The sequence below is a fragment of the Salvelinus alpinus genome, chromosome 25, assembly GCF_045679555.1.
Source record: "Salvelinus alpinus chromosome 25, SLU_Salpinus.1, whole genome shotgun sequence".
Lineage (NCBI taxonomy): Eukaryota > Metazoa > Chordata > Actinopteri > Salmoniformes > Salmonidae > Salvelinus > Salvelinus alpinus.
This window is the reverse complement of record NC_092110.1, coordinates 38,846,220-38,871,487: the sequence shown is the minus strand read 5'-3', so window position 1 is coordinate 38,871,487 and position 25,268 is coordinate 38,846,220. Positions and strand designations below refer to the sequence as shown.

General features: G+C 42.2%; 1 protein-coding gene across 1 annotated transcript; it reads right to left on the bottom strand.

The window, feature by feature from the left end:
* Positions 1 to 12,324: 12,324 nt before the first annotated feature.
* LOC139553931 (protein odd-skipped-related 1-like) lies at positions 12,325 to 20,325 on the bottom strand. The gene is made up of 3 exons (XM_071366715.1): positions 20,061 to 20,325; positions 15,324 to 16,056; positions 12,325 to 14,144 (listed from the first exon to the last, which is right to left on the bottom strand). The coding sequence occupies exons 2-3, from the start codon at positions 16,010 to 16,012 to the stop codon at positions 14,012 to 14,014; spliced, it is 822 nt and encodes a 273-aa protein (XP_071222816.1). The 5' UTR covers positions 16,013 to 16,056; positions 20,061 to 20,325; the 3' UTR covers positions 12,325 to 14,011.
* Positions 20,326 to 25,268: the final 4,943 nt, after the last annotated feature.

Sequence of the window (25,268 nt, the reverse complement as noted above, 5' to 3'; positions counted from 1 at the left end):
GTCCCTGTAGTTGTAAAGATAGATACAGGACTCATCATGGTATAACCCGTTTTAGCATGGACATTGCCATTGAAGGGCTTCCACAATTTTGAAGTAGTCAACTGGCTGAGGATTCCTATGAGTTGGGAGCAATCGACTAACGAAGAAGATTTACTATTGTAAAATGGAGATGGCGCTGCCTGTGCTGTAACAGATGCTATAATGGCACAGATACAAAGATGAGTCCTCTGTCTATCTCTATGGCCTGTTGTTCACACGTGTATCTGCCCTCTCATTGGCTTGAATGGTCCCACCTAGTCTCGCCTCCTCTCGCCTGCCTTCCAACTATGAGGACATGTATTCCATTTTTAGATCAGTCACTCGAATATCTTGTCAATATAATACACAATCTTTGCTGACACACAAACACACACACACATTGACCCCTTGCACAGTCTTCTGGGAGCCTGCCCTAAATCATTCTATTTGTACAGTAGTTGTGAATTACATCTCTGTCAGCCACAGAGGTAAAAGTGCTGTTAAGAGGCTATAGGAGTCAGGTATTGTCTGACAAAGGTCACATTTCATCGAAAAGCTTGGCAACCTTTTCATAATGTGGTAGATCCCTACAGTTTAAGAGGCTACCTTACCTTAATGTACCATTCCACCCCTTTGCGGGGAGGGAGTAGGTCTTTGTTATGAAGGGCACCGGTGTCACCCTTGTCCTCTCAGCCACCTGCAATGGCAGGCCAGACTAGGGAAGTGTCATGTACACTGTCCCAAGGCTGCCGCTGCCTGCTTGCATGTGTGTGTATGTGTGCTTGTGTGTGTGTGTGTGTGTGTGTTGGTGTGGACGGCAGGTCAGTACAGTATGTGTCCCTGGCTTGTCACACCGGAGGGTCAGACAGAGAGATGTTGACGGACTGATGAGTTCTTGGCTGCTGGAGGAGCACTGAGCAACAGGGTGAATAACAGGGTAAACAACAGGGTTAACAAGAGGGTGAATAACAGGGTAAACAACAGGGTTAACAAGAGGGTGAATAACAGGGTGAATAACAGGGTGAGCAAGAGGGTGAATAACAGGGTGAATAACAGGGTGGTCAACAGGGTTAACAAGAGGGTGAATAACAGGGTGAATAAAAGGGTAAACAACAGGGTGAATAACAGGGTGAATAACAGGGTAAACAACAGGGTGAATAACAGGGTGAATAACAGGGTGAATAACAGGGTAAACAACAGGGTGAATAACAGGGTGAATAAAAGGGTGAGCAAGAGGGTGAATAACAGGGTGAATAACAGGGTGGTCAACAGGGTGAATAACAGGGTGAATAAAAGGGTGAGCAAGAGGGTGAATAACAGGGTGAATAACAGGGTGGTCAACAGGGTGAATAACAGGGTGAATAACAGGGTGAATAACAGGGTAAACAACAGGGTGAATAACAGGGTGAATAACAGGGTAAACAACAGGGTGAATAACAGGGTGAATAACAGGGTGAATAACAGGGTAAACAACAGGGTGAGCAACAGGGTAAACAACAGGGTGAATAACAGGGTGGTCAACAGGGTTAACAAGAGGGTGAATAACAGGGTGAATAACAGGGTGAGCAAGAGGGTGAATAACAGGGTGAATAACAGGGTGGTCAACAGGGTGAATAACAGGGTGAATAACAGGGTGAATAACAGGGTGAATAACATGGTGAATAACAGGGTAAACAACAGGGTGAATAACAGGGTGTATAACAGGGTAAACAACAGGGTGAATAACAGGGTGAATAACAGGGTAAACAACAGGGTGAATAACAGGGTGAATAACAGGGTGAATAACAGGGTGAGCAACAGGGTGAGCAACAGGGTAAACAACAGGGTGAATAACAGGGTGAATAACAGGGTGAATAACAGGGTAAACAACAGGGTGAATAACAGGGTGAATAACAGGGTAAATAACAGGGTGAATAACAGGGTGAATAACAGGGTAAACAACAGGGTAAACAAGAGGGTGAATAACAGGGTGAGCAACTGGGTAAACAAGAGGGTGAATAACAGGGTGAGCAACTGGGTAAACAAGAGGGTGAATAACAGGGTGAGCAACTGGGTAAACAAGAGGGTGAATAACAGGGTGAGCAACTGGGTTAACTATAGGGTGAATAACAGGGTGAGCAACTGGGTTAACTAAAGGGTGAGCAACAGGGTGAACAACAGGATACATATCAGAGGGGTTGGGTTAAATGCAAAATACACATTTCAGTTGAATTCATCCAGTTGTACAACTGACTAGGTATGCCCCTATGTAATCTATATGGTTTTACATCTAATAATGTTATTGTGTTGTAGTGTTGTAGTGAGAAACTGTACCGCCTGTTGCCGTGAGGTCTGCACTGGGTATATAAACAAAAGCTATATATCAACCCCAAAGGCTTACGGTAGCTTGCTATACTAAAGTCCCTGCTGAGTTAGTGGAATGACCACAGACAAGGGTAGCTACAGAAACTGTCCTACAGTTTTTCAATACATGCATTTGTTGTTTGGATGATGAGCTGTACTGAAAAATATAATGAGTAAAGACAGATTTTAACCTACTTGTTTGTAAGGATTAAAAATCCTCACTTCAAGTTAGTTGTTTGTAAGGATGAAAAAGCCTCACTTTAAACCTGCCCATACCATAACTCCACCCCCACCGTGGGGTACTCTGTTCACAACGTTGACATTAGTAAAACGCTCTCCCACACGATGCTTTACACAAGATCTGGTGTTGTGAGGCTTATTGGACGTACTGCCATATTCTCTAAAACGGCGTTGGAAGTGGATTATGGTAGAGAAATGAACATACGTGCCAATTACACGCTCCCTCAAAACTTGGGACGTCTGTGTGGTTGTGTTGTGTGACAAAACTGCACATTTTAGAGCGGCTTTTTATTTTCCCCCCAGCACAAGGTGCACCTGTGTAACGACCACGATGTTCAGCTTCTTGATATGCTACACCTGTCAGGTGGATGGATTATCTTGGCAAAGGAGAAATAATTACTAACGGGGATGTAAACAAATTTGTGCACAAAATTTGAGAGAAATAAGCTTTTTGTGTATATGGAACATTTCTGGGATCTTTTATTTCAGCTCATGAAACATGGGACACTTTACATGTTGCGTTTATATTGTTGTTCTGTGTAAGTGGTAGGATTACAAGGTGGGAACTATAATGTGCAAGGATTTAGATTCCTAGGAAACGTTCTGAACACGTCTACATCGGCAAAAATGTGCACTTTATTTACTAAAGATTATTCATGACACAACCAGCACATCCATAACAGCTTCCTAGAGCATGTTTAAAGCATTACAGCACACTTGACACGTATGTCAAAAGGAACTAAATTAAACTACCCTATAGGAAAAAATCTATGTTACATCATTACATGTGCTTGAAGCCTTTTCCTGAAGTTCACCTTTTCTGTCAATGGGGACACTGCAGCGCTACCGTGCTCTTTCAGTTTCTCCCGGGCAGCGCAAGTAGCTTAAACTACAACGAACACAATTGCATTTTATCAACGGCAATTTGAACGCACAGGGATACTATGACGCGTGCCGTGAGGTCCGTTGTGAGGCCCATTCTTTTTTTAAGGTGTCTGTGACCAACAGATGAATATCTGTATTCCCAGTCATGTGAAATCCATAGACTAGGGCCTCGTGAATTCATTTCAATTGACTGATTTCCTTGTATGCACTGTAACTCGATACAAATCTTTGAAATTGTTGCATGTTGCATGTATATTTTTGTTCATTTATATTTACAGTCTTAGTATTGCACTGTTGTAGGGACAAAGAGACAGATATATTTGAAAGCTATTTGGACAGCTATCATTTTTGTATGTAGTTTCCATGATTGTGTGTTTAACAAAATGCTCACTGTCTCTGAAACGTGTACTATGATGTCATCGACTGCATCAGCCATAGAAGTTAAATATATATTCTCAGCCTTTGTAATAATTCAGGGGCGTAACACTCAACATACTTTTATATTGACGTATGTGTTGTGTGTATATATATATACTGTACATATACAGTGTGTGTGTTGCCTCCCCATCACTCACTTTTGCCTAGCCAGCGTTTTAATGGAACTGCCAGAGATTTTCATGTTGCTACACAATGCAATATTAAGGTGTATTATTGGAGCTCAGAACATTCCATATGGGTCTGGATTCAGGGACAGACTGGGATCAGAAATCGGCCCGGGCATTTCCAACACACTGGCCCACCACTAGTCAAATAATTCACTTTTTTTTTTTTTTTGCACAAAAAAAAACGAATATTTAGTTAGGCCCATTGGGCTGAAGATAGACCAGGCCATCTGGCATTTGCCCGATCTGCCCTATGGTAGTTTCTTCAACAGTCACCAGGACCAATATAACAGTCAGAAAACACTTGTTGAAGACATTCCAATGGTCTTTAAAAACGCAGATTAGTGCACTCAATCCGTTAGTTTAATACTATTCATAAACATGTAATTATCCAACACACTGTATGTGCCCACTGTACTCATTGCACTGGGATAATAGCATAATGTATTGCACTGCATAAGACAAATGTTAATGAGTGTTGTGCAATGTCATGTAAAGATTATGTGGGTGGGCATGTTCAGAACAACAACGACTGAATTGATTGAAGTCAAACGCTTCAATGCCACGGTTTTTAAATCGAACAACGCAATTATGACAACACAGCAAAGTAGTGTGCTCAAAGCAAACTGAACTGATAGCAAACAGTACAGTGTGCAATAATGAACACTGAATTCACACTGAATTCACACAAAGTTAACCAATAACCAAAATTGTCTCTTGATTGCAATATTTTGAATCTCAAGAATCACAATGTTTCTATATGTGTGCACAGCATTAAGTGATGTGATGTGATTTCAAGGTGGGAACTATAATGTGCAAGGATTTAGATTCCTAGGAAATGCTCTAAACGAATGTATCTATGTCTACATCGGCAAAAATGTACACTTTATTTACTAAAAAAATGATTCATGACACAACCAGCTCCTCCGTAACAGCTTCCTAGAGCATGTTTAAAGCATTACAGCACACTTGACATGAAGTGTTTATGTCAAATGAAACTGATTTAAACTACCCTATAGGAAAAGTCTACACTGAACACAAATAAAACGCAACATGCAACACAACAATTTCTAAGATTTACTGAGTTACAGTTCATAAAGTACAAGAAAATGAGTCAATTGAAATGAATTGATTAGGCCCTAGTCTATGCATTTCACATGTCTGGGAATAAAGATTTGCATCTGTTGGTCACAGATACCTTCAAAGGAAAAAGGTAGAGGCGTGGATCAGAAAACCAGTCAGTATCTGGTGTGACAACCATTTGCCTCATGCAGCGCGACACATCTCCTTCACATAAAGTTGATCATGCTGTTGATTGTGGCCTGTGGAATGCTGTTCCACTCCTCTTCGTTGGCTGTGTGCGAATTTGCTGGATATTGGCGGCAACAGGAACACGCTGTCGTACACGTCGATCCAGAGCATCCCAAACATGCTCAATGGGTGACATGTCTGGTGAGTACACAGGCCATGGAAGAACTGGGACATATCCAGCTTCCAAGAATTTTGTACAGATCCGTGCGACATGGGACCGACCATTATCATGCTGAAACATGAGGTGATGGCGGCGGATGAATGGCACGACAATGGTCCTCAGGATGTCATCACGGTCTCTCTGTGGATTCAAATTGTCATCAATAAAATGCAATTGTGTTCATTGTCATTGTCCGTAGCTTATGCCTGCTCATATCATAACCACACCGCCACACCGTTGTGTCAACAACGTTGACATCAGCCAACCCGCTCACCCACACAACGCCATACCAGGATTCATTTGTGAAGAACACACTTCTCCAGTGTGCCAGTGGCCATCAAAAGTGAGCATTTGCCCACTGAAGTCGGTCACGACGCCGAACTGCAGTCAGGTCAAGACCCTGGTAAGGACGATGAGCACGCAGATGAGCTTCCCTGAGACGGTTTCTGACAGTTTGTGCAGAAATTCTTTGGTTGTGCAAATCTAGTTTCATCAGCTGTCCGGGTGGCTGGTCTCAGAAGATCCCACAGATGAAGAAGCTGGATATGGAGGTCCTGGGCTGGCGTAGTTACATGTGGTCTGCGGTTGTGAAGCTTGTTGGACGTACTGCCAATTTCTCTAAAATGACGTTGAAGGAGTCTTATGGTAGAGAAATTAACATTAAATTATCTGGCAACAGCTCTGGTGGACATTCCTGCAGTCAGCATGCCAATTGCACGCTCGCTCAAAACATGAGACATCTTTGGCATTGTGTTGTGTGACACAACTGCACATTTTAAAGTGGGCTTTTATTGTCCCCAGCACAAGGTGCACCTGTGTAATGATCATACTGTGTAATCAGCTTCTTGATATGCCACACCTGTCAGGTGGATGGATTATCTTGGAAAAAGAGAAAGGCTCACTAACAGGGATGTAAACAAATTTTTTTGAGAAAAAAGCTTTATGTGCATCTGGAACATTTCTGGGATCTTTTATTTCAGCTCATGAAACATGAGACACTTTACATGTTGTGTTTGTTTTTTTGTTCAGCTCATTTGATGAACAAAATGCAACATTTCCTTTGTGCGGATCTTGTAAAATTGTGCATTGCATCTCTGGCATAATTGCACTATAATATACTGGTAACTGCCAAAATAAAGGAAACACCAACATAAAGTGTCTTAACAGGGCGCTGGACCACCACAATTCGCAAGAACAGCTTCAATGCACCTTGGCATAGATTATACAAGTGTCTGGAACTCTATTGAAGGGATGTTCCACCATTCCTCCACGAGAAATTCCATAGTTTGGGTGTTTTGTTGATGGAGGTGAAAATTGCTGTCTTAGACACACACACACACACACACACACACACACACACACACACACACACACACACACACACACACACACACACACACACACACACACACACACACACACACACACACACACACACACACACACACACACACACACACACACACACACACACACAAAAACACAAAACCCTTTCAAACCCCCTATGCTCCTTTGAGATCCCTCTTTCAAAGTCACTGAGATCTTTTAATGGGTAACTGGACATTTTTATACATGGCCCTAAGCATGATGGGATGTTAATTGCTTAATTAACTCAGGGACCACACCTGCGTGGAACAACCTGCTTTCAATATGCTTTGTATCCCTCATTTACTCAAGTGTTTCCTTTATTTTGGCAGTTACCTGTACGTTGGAAATTACATGAAGCTTTTTAATGCTCAATATGTCTATGTTATGTTGATGTAACGCATATTAATGGTGGTTTGGTGAACTACACTCGCGTTAGTAACCTTTCATGAGAACTGAATATTCACGTTAGCTTCCAGCTACCTGGCCAGTGACAGTTATGGATGTGTTTTATCTTAAGTGACGAAGGCCGTGTGGCCGATACGTAAGCTTATTAAATATCTGTGATACTATCAAGAGCAGTGTGCCGTTTCCTTTTTCCTTAATCTTAAGTGTTAAAATGTTTCACCCATGACTTCTTCTAGAAGTGGCTGTATGATTGAAGGTACTTCTTCTAGACGTGGCTGTATGATTGAAGGTACTTCTAGATGTGGCTGTATGATTGAAGGTACTTCTAGACGTGGCTGTATGATTGAAGGTACTTCTTCTAGACGTGGCTGTATGATTGAAGGTACTTCTAGATGTGGCTGTATGATTGAAGGTACTTCTAGATGTGGCTGTATGATTGAAGGTACTTCTTCTAGAAGTGGCTGTATGATTGAAGGTACTTCTAGATGTGGCTGTATGATTGAAGGTACTTCTAGAAGTGGCTGTATGATTGAAGGTACTTCTTCTAGACGTGGCTGTATGATTGAAGGTACTTCTAGAAGTGGCTGTATGATTGAAGGTACTTCTTCTAGATGTGGCTGTATGATTGAAGGTACTCCTAGAAGTGGCTGTATGATTGAAGGTACTTCTAGAAGTGGCTGTATGATTGAAGGTACTTCTAGATGTGGCTGTATGATTGAAGGTACTTCTTCTAGATGTGGCTGTATGATTGAAGGTACTTCTTCTAGACGTGGCTGTATGATTAAAGGTACTTCTTCTAGATGTGGCTGTATGATTGAAGGTACTTCTAGAAGTGGCTGTATGATTGAAGGTACTTCTAGAAGTGGCTGTATGATTGAAGGTACTTCTAGAAGTGGCTGTATGATTGAAGGTACTTCTAGATGTGGCTGTATGATTGAAGGTACTTCTAGATGTGGCTGTATGATTGAAGGTACTTCTTCTAGAAGTGGCTGTATGATTGAAGGTACTTCTAGACGTGGCTGTATGATTGAAGGTACTTCTTCTAGACGTGGCTGTATGATTGAAGGTACTTCTTCTAGACGTGGCTGTATGATTGAAGGTACTTCTAGATGTGGCTGTATGATTGAAGGTACTTCTAGATGTGGCTGTATGATTGAAGGTACTTCTTCTAGAAGTGGCTGTATGATTGAAGGTACTTCTTCTAGATGTGGCTGTATGATTGAAGGTACTTCTAGATGTGGCTGTATGATTGAAGGTACTTCTAGATGTGGCTGTATGATTGAAGGTACTTCTTCTAGATGTGGCTGTATGATTGAAGGTACTTCTAGATGTGGCTGTATGATTGAAGGTACTTCTAGATGTGGCTGTATGATTGAAGGTACTTCTTCTAGAAGTGGCTGTATGATTGAAGGTACTTCTTCTAGACGTGGCTGTATGATTGAAGGTACTTCTTCTAGACGTGGCTGTATGATTGAAGGTATATGGTTAGAATTGGGGTCCATTTAGATCTTCATAATAGGTTTGGATCATCATTTTTCCTAATCAGTACTATCGGATCCAGCACAAAAGGGGTTCTTGGATAACTCCAACACATAGATTGAGAAGGTTCACTGCAGGCACGTTCCAAACAGTCCCAGTGTGTTGAAGATCAAGTGACGACAGTGTGGCGCGTCACAAATGGAGCACAACGGAGCCCTGGTCAAAAGAGGTGCACTAAATAGGGAATAAGGTGCCATTTGGGACGCACCTTAGAACAAACCAGTTGCAGGTTAGAATTCCCAACGAAACATCAGTGTAGTGTTGGTTTAGGTCTCCAAGGAGGCGCTGAGTAAAACAATAAAGGTCTTAGCACGCATATGCGTGAGATACGCTTTTGCTTCAAATCCCCAAGAGGTAGCACCGTAGCGTACTATACCGTTTCTAGGGATTTACGAGCTAGTGTTGAATTGTCTTATTGTTTCAGAAACAGGGGAATTTAGGCATGGTTTGCAGTGCAACTTCAATTGATTTCATACCACCAGACCATACTATTATCATAGGTCGCACCTTCTACCACTATAACTGTCTGGAGATACAACTCACCACTATAACTGTTCCTCTGTCTGGAGATACAACTCACCACTATAACTGTTCCTCTGGAGATACAACTCACCACTATAACTGTTCCTCTGTCTGGAGATACAACTCACCACTATAACTGTTCCTCTGGAGATACAACTCACCACTATAACTGTTCCTCTGTCTGGAGATACAACTCACCACTATAACTGTTCCTCTGGAGATACAACTGACCACTATAACTGTTCCTCTGGAGATACAACTCACCACTATAACTGTTCCTCTGGAGATACAACTCACCACTATAACTGTTCCTCTGGAGATACAACTCACCACTATAACTGTTCCTCTGGAGATACAACTCACCACTATAACTGTTCCTCTGGAGATACAACTCACCACTATAACTGTTCCTCTGTCTGGAGATACAACTCACCCCTATAACTGTTCCTCTGTCTGGAGATACAACTCACCACTATAACTGTTCCTCTGTCTGGAGATACAACTCACCACTATAACTGTTCCTCTGTCTGGAGATACAACTCACCACTATAACTGTTCCTCTGGAGATACAACTCACCACTATAACTGTTCCTCTGTCTGGAGATACAACTCACCACTATAACTGTTCCCCTGGAGATACAACTCACCACTATAACTGTTCCTCTGTCTGGCCATTTGGTTCGCCTCCTTGTTGTGCTGTCTGTCTGTCTCAGCATCTTCTCTGCTGTCACTCTGTCTGTCTGTCTGCCCGGCTGTCTTATAGGTTATAAAAGCCAAGCTAATGACATAGGCTATATTGAAAATGACTTTCGGTAATATGTGTTCCCCTGAATTATCACCTACCATAAGTGTTCATTACTATTACAGTGCTCCAGACTAACATGTTCCCCTGAATAAACACCCCCATAAGGGTTCATTACTATTACAGGGCTCCAGACTAACATGTTCCCTTGAATAAACACCCCCATAAGTGTTCATTACTATTACAGGGCTCCAGACTAACATGTTCCCCTGAATAAACACCCCCCTAAGGGTTCATTACTATTACAGGGCTCCAGACTAACATGTTCCCCTGAATAAACACCCCCATAAGTGTTCATTACTATTACAGGGCTCCAGACTAACATGTTCCCCTGAATAAACACCCCCATAAGTGTTCATTACTATTACAGGGCTCCAGACTAACATGTTCCCTTGAATAAACACCCCCATAAGGGTTCATTACTATTACAGGGCTCCAGACTAACATGTTCCCTTGAATAAACACCCCCATAAGGGTTCATTACTATTACAGGGCTCCAGACTAACATGTTCCCTTGAATAAACACCCCCATAAGTGTTCATTACTATTACAGGGCTCCAGACTAACATGTTCCCTTGAATAAACACCCCCATAAGGGTTCATTACTATTACAGGGCTCCAGACTAACATGTTCCCCCCCCCCTAAGTGTTCATTACTACAGCCTGGTAGGCACCCATCCTGGTAGGGGCCCATCCTGGTAGGGGTGCCTTTGCTCACTAATCCACCAAGGGCGGCAGGTAGCCTAGTGGTTAGAGCGTTGGACTTGTAACTAGTTACCGAAAGGTTGCAAGATCAAATCCCCGAGCGAACAAGATAAAAATATGTCGCTCCGCTCCTGAACAAAGCAGTTAACCCCCTGTTCCTAGGCCGTCATTGAAAATAAGAATTGGTTCTTAATAACTGACTTAGATTAGTATAACAGAGGAATTCAATGTTGGTTCAACGTAATTTAATTGAAATGACATGGAAAGAATGTTGATTCAACAAGTGTGTGCCTACTGGGATGGGCCGCCGGCTATGTCACCTTTTTCATTGCCTTATTTATATATATATATAAAACATTTTTTTGTGTATGTGTCAATTTCAACCAGCCCACCCAACTAAAAAAAAAGAGTCCAGTCCATCTGGCATTTGCCAGAATTGCCAGATGGCCAATCCAACCCCTGGCCCCTAGACTGAAAGTAATATTTGGCTGCCTTCTGTCTGTACATGCCTTTCAACTTACAAAATGCTTGGACAGATCACTTTTCTGTCTAACCTGGAACAAGGAAACAATGTTTCAGAGGACAGTTGCTGTTCCCCAGAAACAGTTCCGGTAGATTACGGGTTGTCTTCCTTCTCTAACATTGTTTATCTGGTTTTTGAAAACGATCTGAGAACATTCCTTTCAAGAACACGCCTGGAAAAATCAAGCAACCTTTTCAGCACTTTGATACTGATTTCATACTGTCTGAATATTTCTGGTAAAGTTCCTGTCATATCACATAGAGTCAATGGGTGTCATGCACTTGATTTCTACAACAGGGGAAACATTTTGAGGAATTAGATCATCTATTGAGATGTAATTAGTGTCACGTGACTGATATTTTAGTGTTGTTCATTATATCTTTCACATAGTTGTAAGTTACACCTTGTGAGAGTTTCCAAGGGGGTGAGCGAGTGAGAGGGTGCACGTTAAATGCTAAGGTTTCTCTTAATCTGTTTGTACCTGTTCTTTCATGTTCACAATATACATGTCTGACAGTCCTGTTAACACCTAATGTTGATGGTGTTAGCTATCAGCCACCAAAGTCACGTTGACAGGTGTTAAATCCACTTCTAAATGCTGTAATTCGGATGAGGACCACCGCAACACCTCACAATACACATGCATGCACACTGGAACCCTCTCCATACTCTTTATGTAATGGTCCTATTAGGTGTTGTAATTTAAAGGGAATCTACTTTGGTAACAAGGAAAGCACAATAACAGAGGTCCTGTGTCAACTACAGGAAATGAGAAAACAAAACATTTTTTTACAGCTGATTTCCATTTCAAAACTTTAAAAGATGCTAAGGCAATTATTAAAAATGGGCAAAGTATTTGATAGTATACCTCTCACAAGAAGCCAGAATCAACAATAGAATATAGATTTTGTTTAGAAAATTACTATTTATTTTCTCAAAATAAGTTTTAGGAATCCAGTGATATATGTAAATAATCAATAATCAGGTTAAAGTGCAAAAAATACAATTATACAAAAAAATAACATTGGAATGTAAGCTTTGGAAGTGGAATAACGTTACGCTGACGTGACTTTAACCAATTTAGTTGTTTTTTTGTTTGTTTTGTTTTTTACAAAGACTGCTTCAGACTTGTAAATGTCCCTTACAAAAAAATGTAATTTTGATCAAAAGCAAGAGTCTTTCGGAATGTCTGAGAGGTCAACTTTGTCAGAGAGGTCAAGATCACATTCCATACATCTATGATGTATGATCCATTCGCCCCATTGGGCTTCATCATGCCCAACCAATACACTGCCTCAAAGTCATTAAGCCTAATTATCTCTTAACTAAATGTGGGAAAACAACTTAGATCTGGTACAAGGTGCTCCTGGATATTGTCTGGATACATCATAGAGATCCAGGATTTTCAAATCTCTCTGAAGAATCGTTCCCCACGATGAGCACAACGGCTTCCTTCCTTGGCTGGTGAATTGTTGGTGAACATTTAACTTTTTCTATCACTTTGGTTCAAGTTCAGAGATGTTCTACTCATTCTATGTTCCAGGCACTTGAGCTCCACAAAGTCCCCTATCTTTGGTCAGCTCCACAAAGTCCCCTATCTTTGGTCAGCTCCACAATGTCCCTTGTCTTTGGTCAGCTCCAGAATGTCCCCTGTCTTTGGTCAGCTCCACAATGTCCCCTGTCTTTGGTCAGCTCCACAATGTCCCCTGTCTTTGGTCAGCTCCACAAAGTCCCCTGTCTTTGGTCAGCTCCACAAAGTCCCCTATCTTTGGTCAGCTCCACAATGTCCCCTGTCTTTGGTCAGCTCCACAAAGTCCCCTATCTTTGGTCAGCTCCACAAAGTCCCCTATCTTTGGTCAGCTCCACAATGTCCCTTGTCTTTGGTCAGCTCCAGAATGTCCCCTGTCTTTGGTCAGCTCCACAATGTCCCCTGTCTTTGGTCAGCTCCACAATGTCCCCTGTCTTTGGTCAGCTCCACAAAGTCCCCTGTCTTTGGTCAGCTCCACAAAGTCCCCTATCTTTGGTCAGCTCCACAATGTCCCCTGTCTTTGGTCAGCTCCACAATGTCCCCTGTCTTTGGTCAGCTCCACAATGTCCCCTGTCTTTGGTCAGCTCCACAATGTCCCCCTGTCTTTGGTCAGCTCCACAAAGTCCCCCTGTCTTTGGTCAGCTCCACAAAGTCCCCCTGTCTTTGGTCAGCTCCACAAAGTCCCCCGTCTTTGATCAGCTCCACAATGTCCCCCCGTCTTTGATCAGCTCCACAATGTCCCCCCGTCTTTGGTCAGCTCCACAATGTCCCCAGTCTTTGGTCAGCTCCACAATGTCCCCAGTCTTTGGTCAGCTCCACAATGTCCCCCCGTCTTTGGTCAGCTCCACAATGTCCCCAGTCTTTGGTCAGCTCCACAAAGTCCCCCTGTCTTTGGTCAGCTCCACAATGTCCCCAGTCTTTGGTCAGCTCCACAATGCCCCCCTGTCTTTGGTCAGCTCCACAATGTCCCTCCGTCTTTGGTCATTTTGTCTTGTTCTCCTTTTTAGTCTTCACTCTTATTGTTTCCAGTGTCCCCTAGTCTCTTTTTTATGTATTGACATCACTTAATCTTGGATGGCTTTAGTTCCTTCACCTGCATGTGCAGCGTTTTGTGGACAGCTAGAGTTCTGGACTGACAAAATCCCTTTCCACACTCCTGGCACTTGAAAGGCTTCTCTTTGGAATGGATGTACCTGCAGGGCAGAACAGAACAAAAACAGTCCGGGTTGAGTAAGGAAACATAACAAACACACAAAGACAGCTATCAACCTATAGCTGCAAATGAATAGGAGAAGAGAAAGAAATAAGAAGGGAAAAAGGAGTTGAGAGGTTGACTGGCCCACTAAACAATCTCTAATGAGAGGTATGGTGATACTGACTGGCCCGCTAAACCATCTCATATGAGAGGTATGGTGTTACTGACTGGCCCACTAAACTATCTCATATGAGAGTTATGGTGTTACTGACTGGCCCACTAAACCATCTCATATGAGAGGTATGGTGATACTGACTGGCCCACTAAACCATCTCATATGAGAGGTATGGTGATACTGACTGGCCTGCTAAACCATCTCATATGAGAGTTATGGTGATACTGACTGGCCCACTAAACCATCTCATATGAGAGGTATGGTGATACTGACTGGCCTGCTAAACCATCTCATATGAGAGTTATGGTGATACTGACTGGCCCACTAAGCCATCTCATTTGAGAGGTATGGTGATACTGACTGGCCCACTAAGCCATCTCATATGAGAGGTATGGTGATACTGACTGGCCTGCTAAACCATCTCATATGAGAGGTATGGTGATACTGACTGGCCTGCTAAACCATCTCATTTGATACTTTTTCCACATACTGATCCTGAATTCCGATTCAGCATCAAATATAATCGCGTTATCGTTACGTTTAATTGGTCTGTCGCTCTTGGGGAAATTATAAGTTTGATTAGAAATCGATTCAACATAACACATTCAAAAGCAATGCATAACAGGTTTGTGACCAATTACATTGGGGGCTGTTCCATTTCTTTGACTGGAATGACTTCAAATGGAACAGGCCTCAACCCTGATGCATGACACTGTCAGGGGGGCACAACATGATTCATCAATGGCACATATGAACATTTAAGAAACAGTAAAAAAATAAAATAATAATAATTATATCCTGTGCTGTTCTTATGTAGAGGCCTTATACAGCAGTGTAACTGAATTGGGATCTGGGCTTTTCTGTTGAAGGTTCTGTGGCCAATAAATAAAGTATGCAATAAAATATGATTAATTCATTTACAACATTTTGGCAGCAATCTATCTCCATTCTCCACGTTCATTAAATAGAGCTTCATAGAAAATAGAAAAGTGCAGGTCTCACCTGTGGTCTCGGAGGTGGTCCTGCCTCCGGAAAGCCTTGTGACAGATGTCGCAGGTGTACGGCCTCTCGTCCGTGTGCGTCCGCTCGTGGATAAGCAGGTTGTAGGACTTGGTGAAGTGGCGGCCGCAGAACTTGCACACAAACTCCTTCTTGGTCTTGGAGGGAAGGCGACCACGGCTAGGCTTGCGCTCGGGCGACGACAGCTTGAGACAGCCTAGCCCGCCATGGCGAGGAGAAGTGGCGGCGGCTGCTCCTGTTATGCTCAGGTCCTCTGCCTTCAGCGGGTCCTCCTGGGTGGCGGCGGTGGCCAGGTTGGCGAAGTCGAAGCGTGGCTGGGGCTTGTTCTTGGAGCCCTGAAGGAGATTCATGGCGGTAGCTGCTGTGGCGGCCGCAGTGGCCTGGTCCTTGTGCTGGACCAGGTGGGGGAAGATAGGGATGGAAGGCAAGCCGGGGAAGCGGCCGTCCATCAGGGCTGGGAGCTTGGAGAAAGTGCAGCGGGGGACACCAAAGGGAGGGTAGCCCAGGGTCCACTGGTGGAGGTGGATGGCGTGCAGTGCGCTGAAGCTATAGATGCCAGGGACCTGGTCCGTTGGCAGCTGGAAGCCATTGGAGGCCTGGAGGAAGGAGTAGTTGGCCAGCTGCAGAGAGGGGTGGAGGGGAACCGGGGCTGGAAGAGTTTTGCTGCCCATGATTGGTGTCACTACTGATCACTCGAATCGCAATGGGATTCCCTCTGGAAAAGCAACACATCAAAAAGGTTAGGTCATATTGATAACACAACAGAACTGTACTCGTTTAATACTCGTATAAGTCATTATTTGTTATAAAAGTTGTACAAACCCCTGATACCATGACAACAACTAAAACTACAACAACTAAAACTACAAATAATGACAACATTGATCATAATATTCCATAATGAAACAAGCATAATCGTGATATTTGATAATGAATTTAAAAAAAGTATTTCCTGCACTTCCAACAGGCTTTGAGTCTACCCCCCCTTGTGCTGGGTCATCCTGGTGTCTTCACCCTGTTCCCCCCCACAGCCCCTGTCCCCTCACACCCCAACATAACCACCTCAATGCCAGGCCAATACACAAGCGGTCCATCTTGATTATCTAGTTGCTTTTCAAGAGGCCTCATTATCAGTGGATTAAGGTGATAAATGTGAATGTCTCCTTTTTACCACTGAGACAAAAGGGATGTTTTTTTTTCTCTAGGGAGAGCCCCTTTGCCACCTTAGAGAGTGATAAGAGCTGTCTGAACCAGACCTCCATGCCACAGGAACTACCAGCTCAACATGTGGCCCAACACACACACACACACACACACACACACACACACACACACATACACACACACATACACATACACACACACACACACACACACACACACACACACACACACACACACACACACACACACACACACACACACACACACACACACACACACACACATACACACACACACACACACACACCTTGAATAATGTATTGTCTGCAAGGCACACGACGAGTGATGAGAGCCTGTATGTGTGAGTGTGTATGTGTTCCCACATACATGCATGCATGCGTGTGTGCGTGTGTGTGGAACGTGCTTAGGATATATGTCAGAGAAGAGAAGGTGTGAGAAAACAAAAAATTTCCAGTGCTGACACACAGACACTGGGATGTGCTTGGTGTGGGTGTTTCCCGTTCCCAGAAAACATGCCTGGGCTGTTAAGACTCAGGTAAATAGAATGACACCATTCACTGAGACGGAATACCTCAGTGAGCTGTTTATTCAGGTTTAATAAGAGGAAATAACAAAGGAATATAAAGCCTCTTTGTTTCTGAGCATATTTGATGGTCATGCTGTATGACACAGTTACCCTATGTCGTTTCTGTTTTAGTCTAAGTAGAGCTCCCAAGCCGCACCTTTCCATTGTGATATGATTTAGCGTTCCTAAGAAAAAGCATTACCTCCTAAGCCATGCCGTTTGCTTTGTTTGATTCTGTTAGTCATAGGGAATTGTGTGTAATCCTCCGATTTTACCATTCTGAAAATATGATTTACTCATTATTCTAGTTCATGTGGGATTAAGAATTCAAAATGTAATTGTTAAACGTGGTCATGGGTTATGTCATCAAAACATAAGGAAACCCTACAATATGGCCAAATCAAGATATATTGTAGATATTAATAGGCTATATATGGGTATAGATAGGCCTATTGGAGAAAATGACCCATTGATCATATTGGTGAATAAAGGCCTACACTGTTAAAAAAAAGTGTGGATTGAGTGAGAGACGTGGCTATTCTGCAGTAAATAAAAGTAAAATAGTGTTAATTAGAATGAAGCTCAAACGTCCCCTGGGGATTTCTCCTTTCTGATCAGGACGCAGAAGTAATTTACTTTTACTTACGATGTCATTAGGGGCGATCAGCGGTTTCTCCCGAGTGGTCTCATATCCTTCAAACCCTTTGATGTCTACATACCATCTCTAACGACTCAACAATCAAACTAAACACTGCTAAATCCCGTTTCCCCGTTGGACGTGACTGGCCAACTGTTCCACGCCTCGATCACTCAGCAGACTTTTTATGAGATTTGAGATAAGATAACGCAAGGCATGATCGAATTATCATGTTCCCCCACACATATCACCCCAGTATATGTTAAAGAATGTGCTCACTCTAACTCTAATACATATTATAGGTAGGACATTTAGAAATCAAATAATGGTTTAACACAAAATACAACATCCTATGGATTATAAAGTGACCCGAGGTAAACCTTCATTACATTTTCCCAAGACATTGTTATATAATTAGGAGAACGTTACGTTGCTGTTGGTAAGAAAAGTCACACCAGCATTCACATTTAGGTCCCCACGAGCCAAAACCAATCAAAATCAGGGCAGCTTTTCCACAAGTTTATCTGAGCTGAGAAAAAAATCGGATTACTTTGGATTTTTTGCGCGCTCTTGTAGTCTCCAGACATGGGCCTACAACAGTACATGTCATGATTTAGATGGAGTTTACCTCTTTCAGGTTGTACATAAGCACAGAGGCATACATGTTGGCTGGGCCTACTTAAATTGCAATTGAAAAGGCTACAGAAAGCATTACATTGTAATACATTGCATTGGTTTTGGGTTCAGAAATACAGGCTAGGACTCAATCTAATGAAATCCATATCCACAAACTCACTAGTCTACTGCGGCTATAGATTATCTTTCATAAACCTGGACTTCATTTATTTAGTTTTCTTTTTCAAAGGGGGATTCAAGTGCAAAACATCTATCTAATAAACATCTATTGTTAAATAAAAAATAAATAAAAAATATATATATATAAAAAAGAGGAATGGTGACCTTGTGTGGATTGGACAGCAACTTCAGAGTTCTTACGTTAATACAGATGCTTTGGTCAATTGTGCAGCAATTACCAGGGACACATGTTTTTAGCCGTGTGTTGATGCAGAACACGAGAGGATATGAGCGCAATAAAATAAAGACGTGTGCACCCAAGCAAAGTGGGAAACAGTTCTCTGACAATCGCAAATAAAACATGTATATGCCTAAGAATGATTTCAATTCAAGCCAATAGTTCCAGATCATGTCTGATACCATAAAACCATGATTTTGTCCATAACAATTAGCACAATACGTTGTCCACTGTTTTAATTCCGATTATTGCAATTCCCGATCAAATAAAGTGTTTCCATGTAAAAAATAATAATAATGAAGTAGAGTAACCCTATCATAGGTCTAATCCATGTTTCTATGTAAAGTACACTGCATCGTAGCCTGTCGTTATATTCCGGAACACCGGTTTAACTCTAAATATTTAACGATTGATTGAATGTAATTCACCTGCGAAGACCGTTTAATGTTAATCAATTATTAAATGTAGGCTATGTATTTTTTTTTTTTTTTGGCGACCTAGTAAAATTCGTTTAAGTCATTTTATTATAAGAGACACTTAAAACGAATAATGATCATAACAATTATCCTTACCACTCCAGCTATATTGAATTGATTAAATCGACATTTAACAAATATTTCGAAGTACCTTTAATATGCCACAAAAATACATTTAAAAAATATATATAAACAACATAAAAAGGTATTGTTTCGTTAGGTACCAAAGTTTGGATACATTAATTGGGGATACCCTTTCAAATAAATGTGCATCCTCATCATCGAACAGGCACATCTTCCTCATGTTAAGTCAAACCATGTAATGTATCATGCAATTCAACGAAATGTAGGTTTTTGGCATGAAATTATGTCGTTATTTTCACTTAGGTCCTTGTTGATTTTACTCCAACGTGCTGGAATGCGTTTACCTCTGAAATATCCCACCTGTTTCACACTCTCTTCGCGCATCTAACTCAGAAGGCTCACAGTCGTGACTCTCTCTCTCTCTCTCTCATGCAAGCTCAAGACACCGTCGAAGATGTTAACTTCTAGTTCCAGCATTAAACAGGTCAAAAAACCGGCAAAAACTGAATATTGTTACTAGGCTATTGTAATAACACATCTATTCACTTCGAATGGACCCAGTTATGTTAAATAACTCAACTCTCAAATCAGTTATGGTAAAGTTTACAACTTTGTGTATTGTGCCTCGCGTTGTCATTCCCCCGAAGAAGCCTGAACATAAATACATTTTAAACCTCGTATTCTGACTGATGGCTCAGAGAAAAATCACAGAGAAAATGTTATACGATGAAATAGTTACCAGTTCAGATGTAAGTTCGGTCCTATGGATCCGGAGTGGTCCTGGAGTTGAAAACCTGCGGATGGTCCGATGCAAAACGTCTTGGAAAAAAAACGTTCAAAGTTTAATGTATTTCAGAGAAAGTTTTGGGCTTCGTAAGACAACTTGCCCGGCATGTTCACATCGAGTTTAGATTGTACACGCGTGTAGTTCAACAGCTGTCCAAAATAGTTGTGTGCAGAACTTCTGTAGTGACTCTGGTGAAGACGCCTTCTGTTACTGTCCTGCGGTCTGCACTCAAACCGCCTCTTTATTGCAACCAAACCCTTTACTCGCACATGCGCGTCATTTAGCCAGCCCCCATACACATTTTGAGGGAGCTCCTTACTGTAAAGTCAAGTTTCTCTTTTTTTCATTATACGTTTAACATTCTAGTGATGGCCTGAACATAGTTGTAGCATAGTGTTAACTGTACTCTCTTGTTTCTTTTTAGAGAGGCTGCAATGCCTAATTCCAATAGGCTGTTTACAACTACTGAACACATACATTTGTCAATTTGCCTGGCCCATATTTGAAAATGCAGGATCATTTTTTAGCCTGTCTAGGCTTATAAGACTATAAAAATTGGTATGTCATAGAAATCGAATTCTAATAGCTCATCCTTGCCCAATATTGGGAAATAACCTGGCAGCTAAAATTCATAGGAGCATTTGATCTTTGTCATGCATTTTTTTCTCAGTGGATGGTAATGCTGAGATGGCATATTGATTGCCTACAACATTGCATATAAGGGTAACATATCAAGGGTTAATGGATTTGGCAATGAAGCAATTCACGCTCTATGGATTGAATTGATGGCTTCAAACAGCAACAAATTAAAGTATCACCCACATTATTATTATCGTTTTTTGTTGTTATCATCCTAGTATTAATATTAATGTTAATAAGTATTTCCATAAGGTTGGTATTATTGGTGGAAGAAACAATGTGCGGGCTGAACCTCATGCACCCTCCCTCATAGGCCTAAAACCTACAATCCATAATCCGAAGGGCAAAAATCCCCCCAAACAAATTAATTCGATTATTATATTCATGGGATTAAAAATAAACGGCTCTTTTAAAAATAATTCCATAAGGCCTCCGGTTTTTCCTGTTTAGAATAAGCTTCTGTACGAGGTGGAACGACTAACAAATACATTTTCACTTTCTCCTAATTAAAGAAAATATACAACTGTCACTTTAACTTGAGATCTGGAGGGAAAGAAATGGCACACGTGTATTTAACCCCCCTTAAACCCATTATTCAATTGGTCACCTTGCACGGAAAAATGAAGACGCATCTCAAGCCTTTAATTTTAATTGCAGGAGAAAACACCTTCTTTCTAAGAAGGAAAGAGGTGAGGTATTTCCAGTCCATTTATGTCATAAGTAAAATATCTGAAGCCATGTCAATCTCACATGAGGCAGGGAACACGAAACACTCAAAATTAGGAATTATATCGATGATTTTGTTGAACAACCAGCTATTTCTTAATAATTTTAAAAAATGAATACATGAACCTAATAAGTGTGATTGATATAAAAAACAACATGCGCCAAAAATATGCAGCTCGCGCTACATCGTTATTGTTACACTGACAAGGTGCTCGTGCTCCTGTGGTCAAGATGTTTTTTTTTTCCTGCTCCAGGGCACTTGAGCCGTCATGGTTTAAGTGTCGATAAGCAACACCTTGCGGTGGTACTATGGTGTACAAAACCCGCCACCTGCTGGACAAAACATGACCTTGTTAGTTATTACTCCTGTGATCCGCCGTTACAGACAAATACATGATGGGTAGGCCCAGAGCCATAACCTTATTGTCTAACATCAACCCAAATCAAGAACTTTTGTTGTTGGAATATTATCCATTTCATTTCGGTAATATTGTGACAGAAAAGTAGCCGAATGTCAAAAAAAGCTTGAAAAAAATTATATGCTAAAAACATTATATGACATTGAAAAAAATATTTAAAATGGTGAGAGTAGCCACTACTGGATGCACTTTAGAATAGCGTAATATATAATGTTTTGTAAATATGTAATTCTATTGCAGGGATAGTTTCTAAAGACAAACTATTCAAAAGTCTATGCAATGTTGCAAAGACAGATTTCATTCTGCTATTGAAATCGTTTTTTTAAGGCAAATACTGCATATTTTGATTGACAAAAATATTTCACAACTTAAAGGCAAAGATGCGATGTGGTGATTGAAACTGTTCATAAGTGTCATGAAAGAGTCTGAAATGTTTATTTTATGAGCACATTTTGTCAAGACTCACTGAGCCAAGTTCAAGAGCGGTGACCTCAAGAATTTATCATCAATGCTGCCACAGAAGCACATCGAATAGCCAAGTCTGTGTGTAATAAAAACACAGGCGAGACATAATTGTACTATTTTTTCTAGGATAGTGGTACTAGGGCCCTCTGAGTGGTACTAGGGGGATACCTAGTCAGTTGTACAACTGAATGCATTCAACTGAAATGTGTTTTCCGCATTTAACCCAGGAAACAGTAGGTTAACTGCCTTGCTCGGTTACTGGCCCAACTCTCGAACCACTAGGCTACCTACTACCGCCCGCTGAGTGGTACTAGATTCCGCTGGGTCATACTAGAGAGTGGTACTGCTGAGTGGTAATAGAGCCCTCTGAATAGTACCAGAGCTCTCTGAGTTGTACTAGAGCCCTCTGAGTGGTACCAGAGCCCTCTGAGTGGTAATAGAGCCCCTGAGTGGTATTAGAGCCCTCTGAATGGTATCAGATCCCGCTGAGTGGTACCAGAGCTCTCTGAGTTGTACTAGAGCCCTCTGAGTGGTACCAGAGCCCTCTGAGTGGTAATAGAGCCCCTGAGTGGTACTAGAACCCTCTGAATGGTACTAGAGCCCGCTGAGTGGTACTAGAGCCCTCTGAGTGGTACTAGAGCCTGCTGAGTGGTACTAGAGCCCTCTGAATGGTATCAGAGCCCGCTGAGTGGTATCAGAGCCCACTGAGTGGTACTAGAGCCTGCTGAGTGATACTAGCCTGCTGAGTGGTACTAGAGCCCTCTGAATGGTATCAGAGCCCGCTGAGTGGAACTAGAGCCCTCAGAGTTGTTTTATAGCCTGCTGAGTGTTACTTGAGCCCTCTTTGTTGTACTAGAGTCCTCTGAGTGGTACTAGACCCCCTTAGAGTGGTACTAGAGCCCACTGAGTGGTACCAAAGCCCTCTGAGTGGTACCAGAGCCCGCTGAGTGGTACTAGAGGCCTCTGAGTTGCAGTAGAGCCCTCTGAGTGGTACTAGAGGTTCCTGAGTGTTACTAGAGCCCTCTGAGTGGTACTAGAGCCCCTCTGAGTGGTACTAGAGTCCTCTGAGTGGTACTAGAGCCCCTCTGAGTGGTACTAGAGTCCTCTGAGTGGTACTAGAGCCCCTCTGAGTGGTACTAGAGCCTTCTGTGTGGTACTGAAACCCTCGGAGTGGTACTGGAGCCTTCTGAGTGTGTTTAGCCCACTGTCCACTATACACACATATGATTACAGTAATAGACTGCCACTGGATTGACCCCCCTTTCCCCTCCCTCAGAAATGATGTTTACAGATCACTTGCATATTTTATACCAACTATTTACAAACACTTAAGGCGAAGGAATTGTGGTCTCCATGTCAGCTGAGTCAAATCCAGACAGCTTACTACATGAGTGAGTCATAGTAGAGTGTATCGGAAGGCTTTTGTGGGAAGTAACAACGTTTGTGACCTTTGGATCATTGGATCAGTACAGGCACAATGACTGGAACCTAGCTGGGAATTTAAGGTGAACATGACATACAATTTCCATGCTTCATATGCAGCCTATTAATAATTAATGCTCAAGTGACGTGTTTTCCAATGCATATAGCTAGCTAGGCGTACACTCTTCTACAGGGGGGAAATAGAAGATGATATTGACAACATCTGCAGATCTGTTTCTATTAGACATATAAAGGGCTTTAGAAAAAAATCTATAGGCCTAAAATCTATGCAAGATGTCAGCTGTCCTCCAATGAATATTAAGTCCATCGGCCTTTCATAGAATTCAAACGTGTCTCTCCCTGATAGGCTGCATGCAGATGGAGAGGATGTCTTTGTTTACAGAAGCTGGAGGATGGAGACATTCGCCACAGACTGACTCCTATGGTATGTTGGGGGCGGCTGCAATTTCATAAAACACAGTTCACGGCTGGAGAATTGCACTTAGTCATGTGTGTCCAGTGCACACAAGATGTTGTGTTATTGTAACATGTTGCATCAGGGAATTATGTTTTTACCCATTTTAAGGAGAGGGGAATTCCACTCCCCTTGTTTTATTTGGATTGTAAGGGAAAGGGGGTATAACTAGTCAGTTGTACAACTGAATGCCTTCATCTGAAATGTGTCTTCCGCATATAACACAACCCTTCTGAATCAGAGAGGTGCGGGGGGACTGCCATCCACAGCACCCAGGGAGCAGTGGGTCAACTGCCTTGCTCAGGGGCAGAACGACAGATTTTTACCTTGTTAGCTCAGGGATTCGATCCAGCAACCTTTCAGTAACTGGCCCAATGCTCTTACCACTAGGCTACCTGTCATATATAGATGAAGACAGATGCAGTGTTTAGAGTTGAAGAGGTCGACGCCACGGTCTCTCACCGGGCATGCGTAGTCCACAATTGGCTGTGTTATACTGCTAGACCAAACTCCTGCACCAGGGTTTTGAACTCTAAGGTCCGGTCTTGTCTATACTCCATCGCCATGTGGTAATGGTTAGTTTTACATCATTCCCTTTCTGACTGACAACATGAATAATGGCGAGCCGCAAGGAGGCTGAGTACATGATCTTCAGTGTGATCGAAGCCAGGTCTCCATGCCAAGCGAAAGAGCGTATGTGTAGATATTATTTAGCCAGCAGCCAGCCATGTGTAGATAGCATTTAGCTAGTAGCCAGCCAAGTGTACTGTAGATAGCATTTAGCTAGCAGCCAGCCATGTGTAGATAGCATTTAGCTAGTAGCCAGCCAAGTGTACTGTAGATAGCATTTAGCTAGCAGCCAGCCATGTGTAGACAGCATTTAGCTAGCAGCCAGCCATGTGTAGATAGCATTTAGCTAGTAGCCAGCCAAGTGTACTGTAGATAGCATTTAGCTAGCAGCCAGCCATGTGTAGACAGCATTTAGCTAGCAGCCAGCCATGTGTAGACAGCATT

Coding starts and splice junctions, on each gene's coding strand:
- LOC139553931 (XM_071366715.1), bottom strand. CDS start 16,012: ATGGGCAGCAAAACTCTTCCAGCCCCGGTTCCCCTCCACCCCTCTCTG. Junction 14,145..15,323: donor GACCACCTCCGAGACCACAG/GTGAGACCTGCA, acceptor TCTGCCCTGCAG/GTACATCCATTCCAAAGAGA.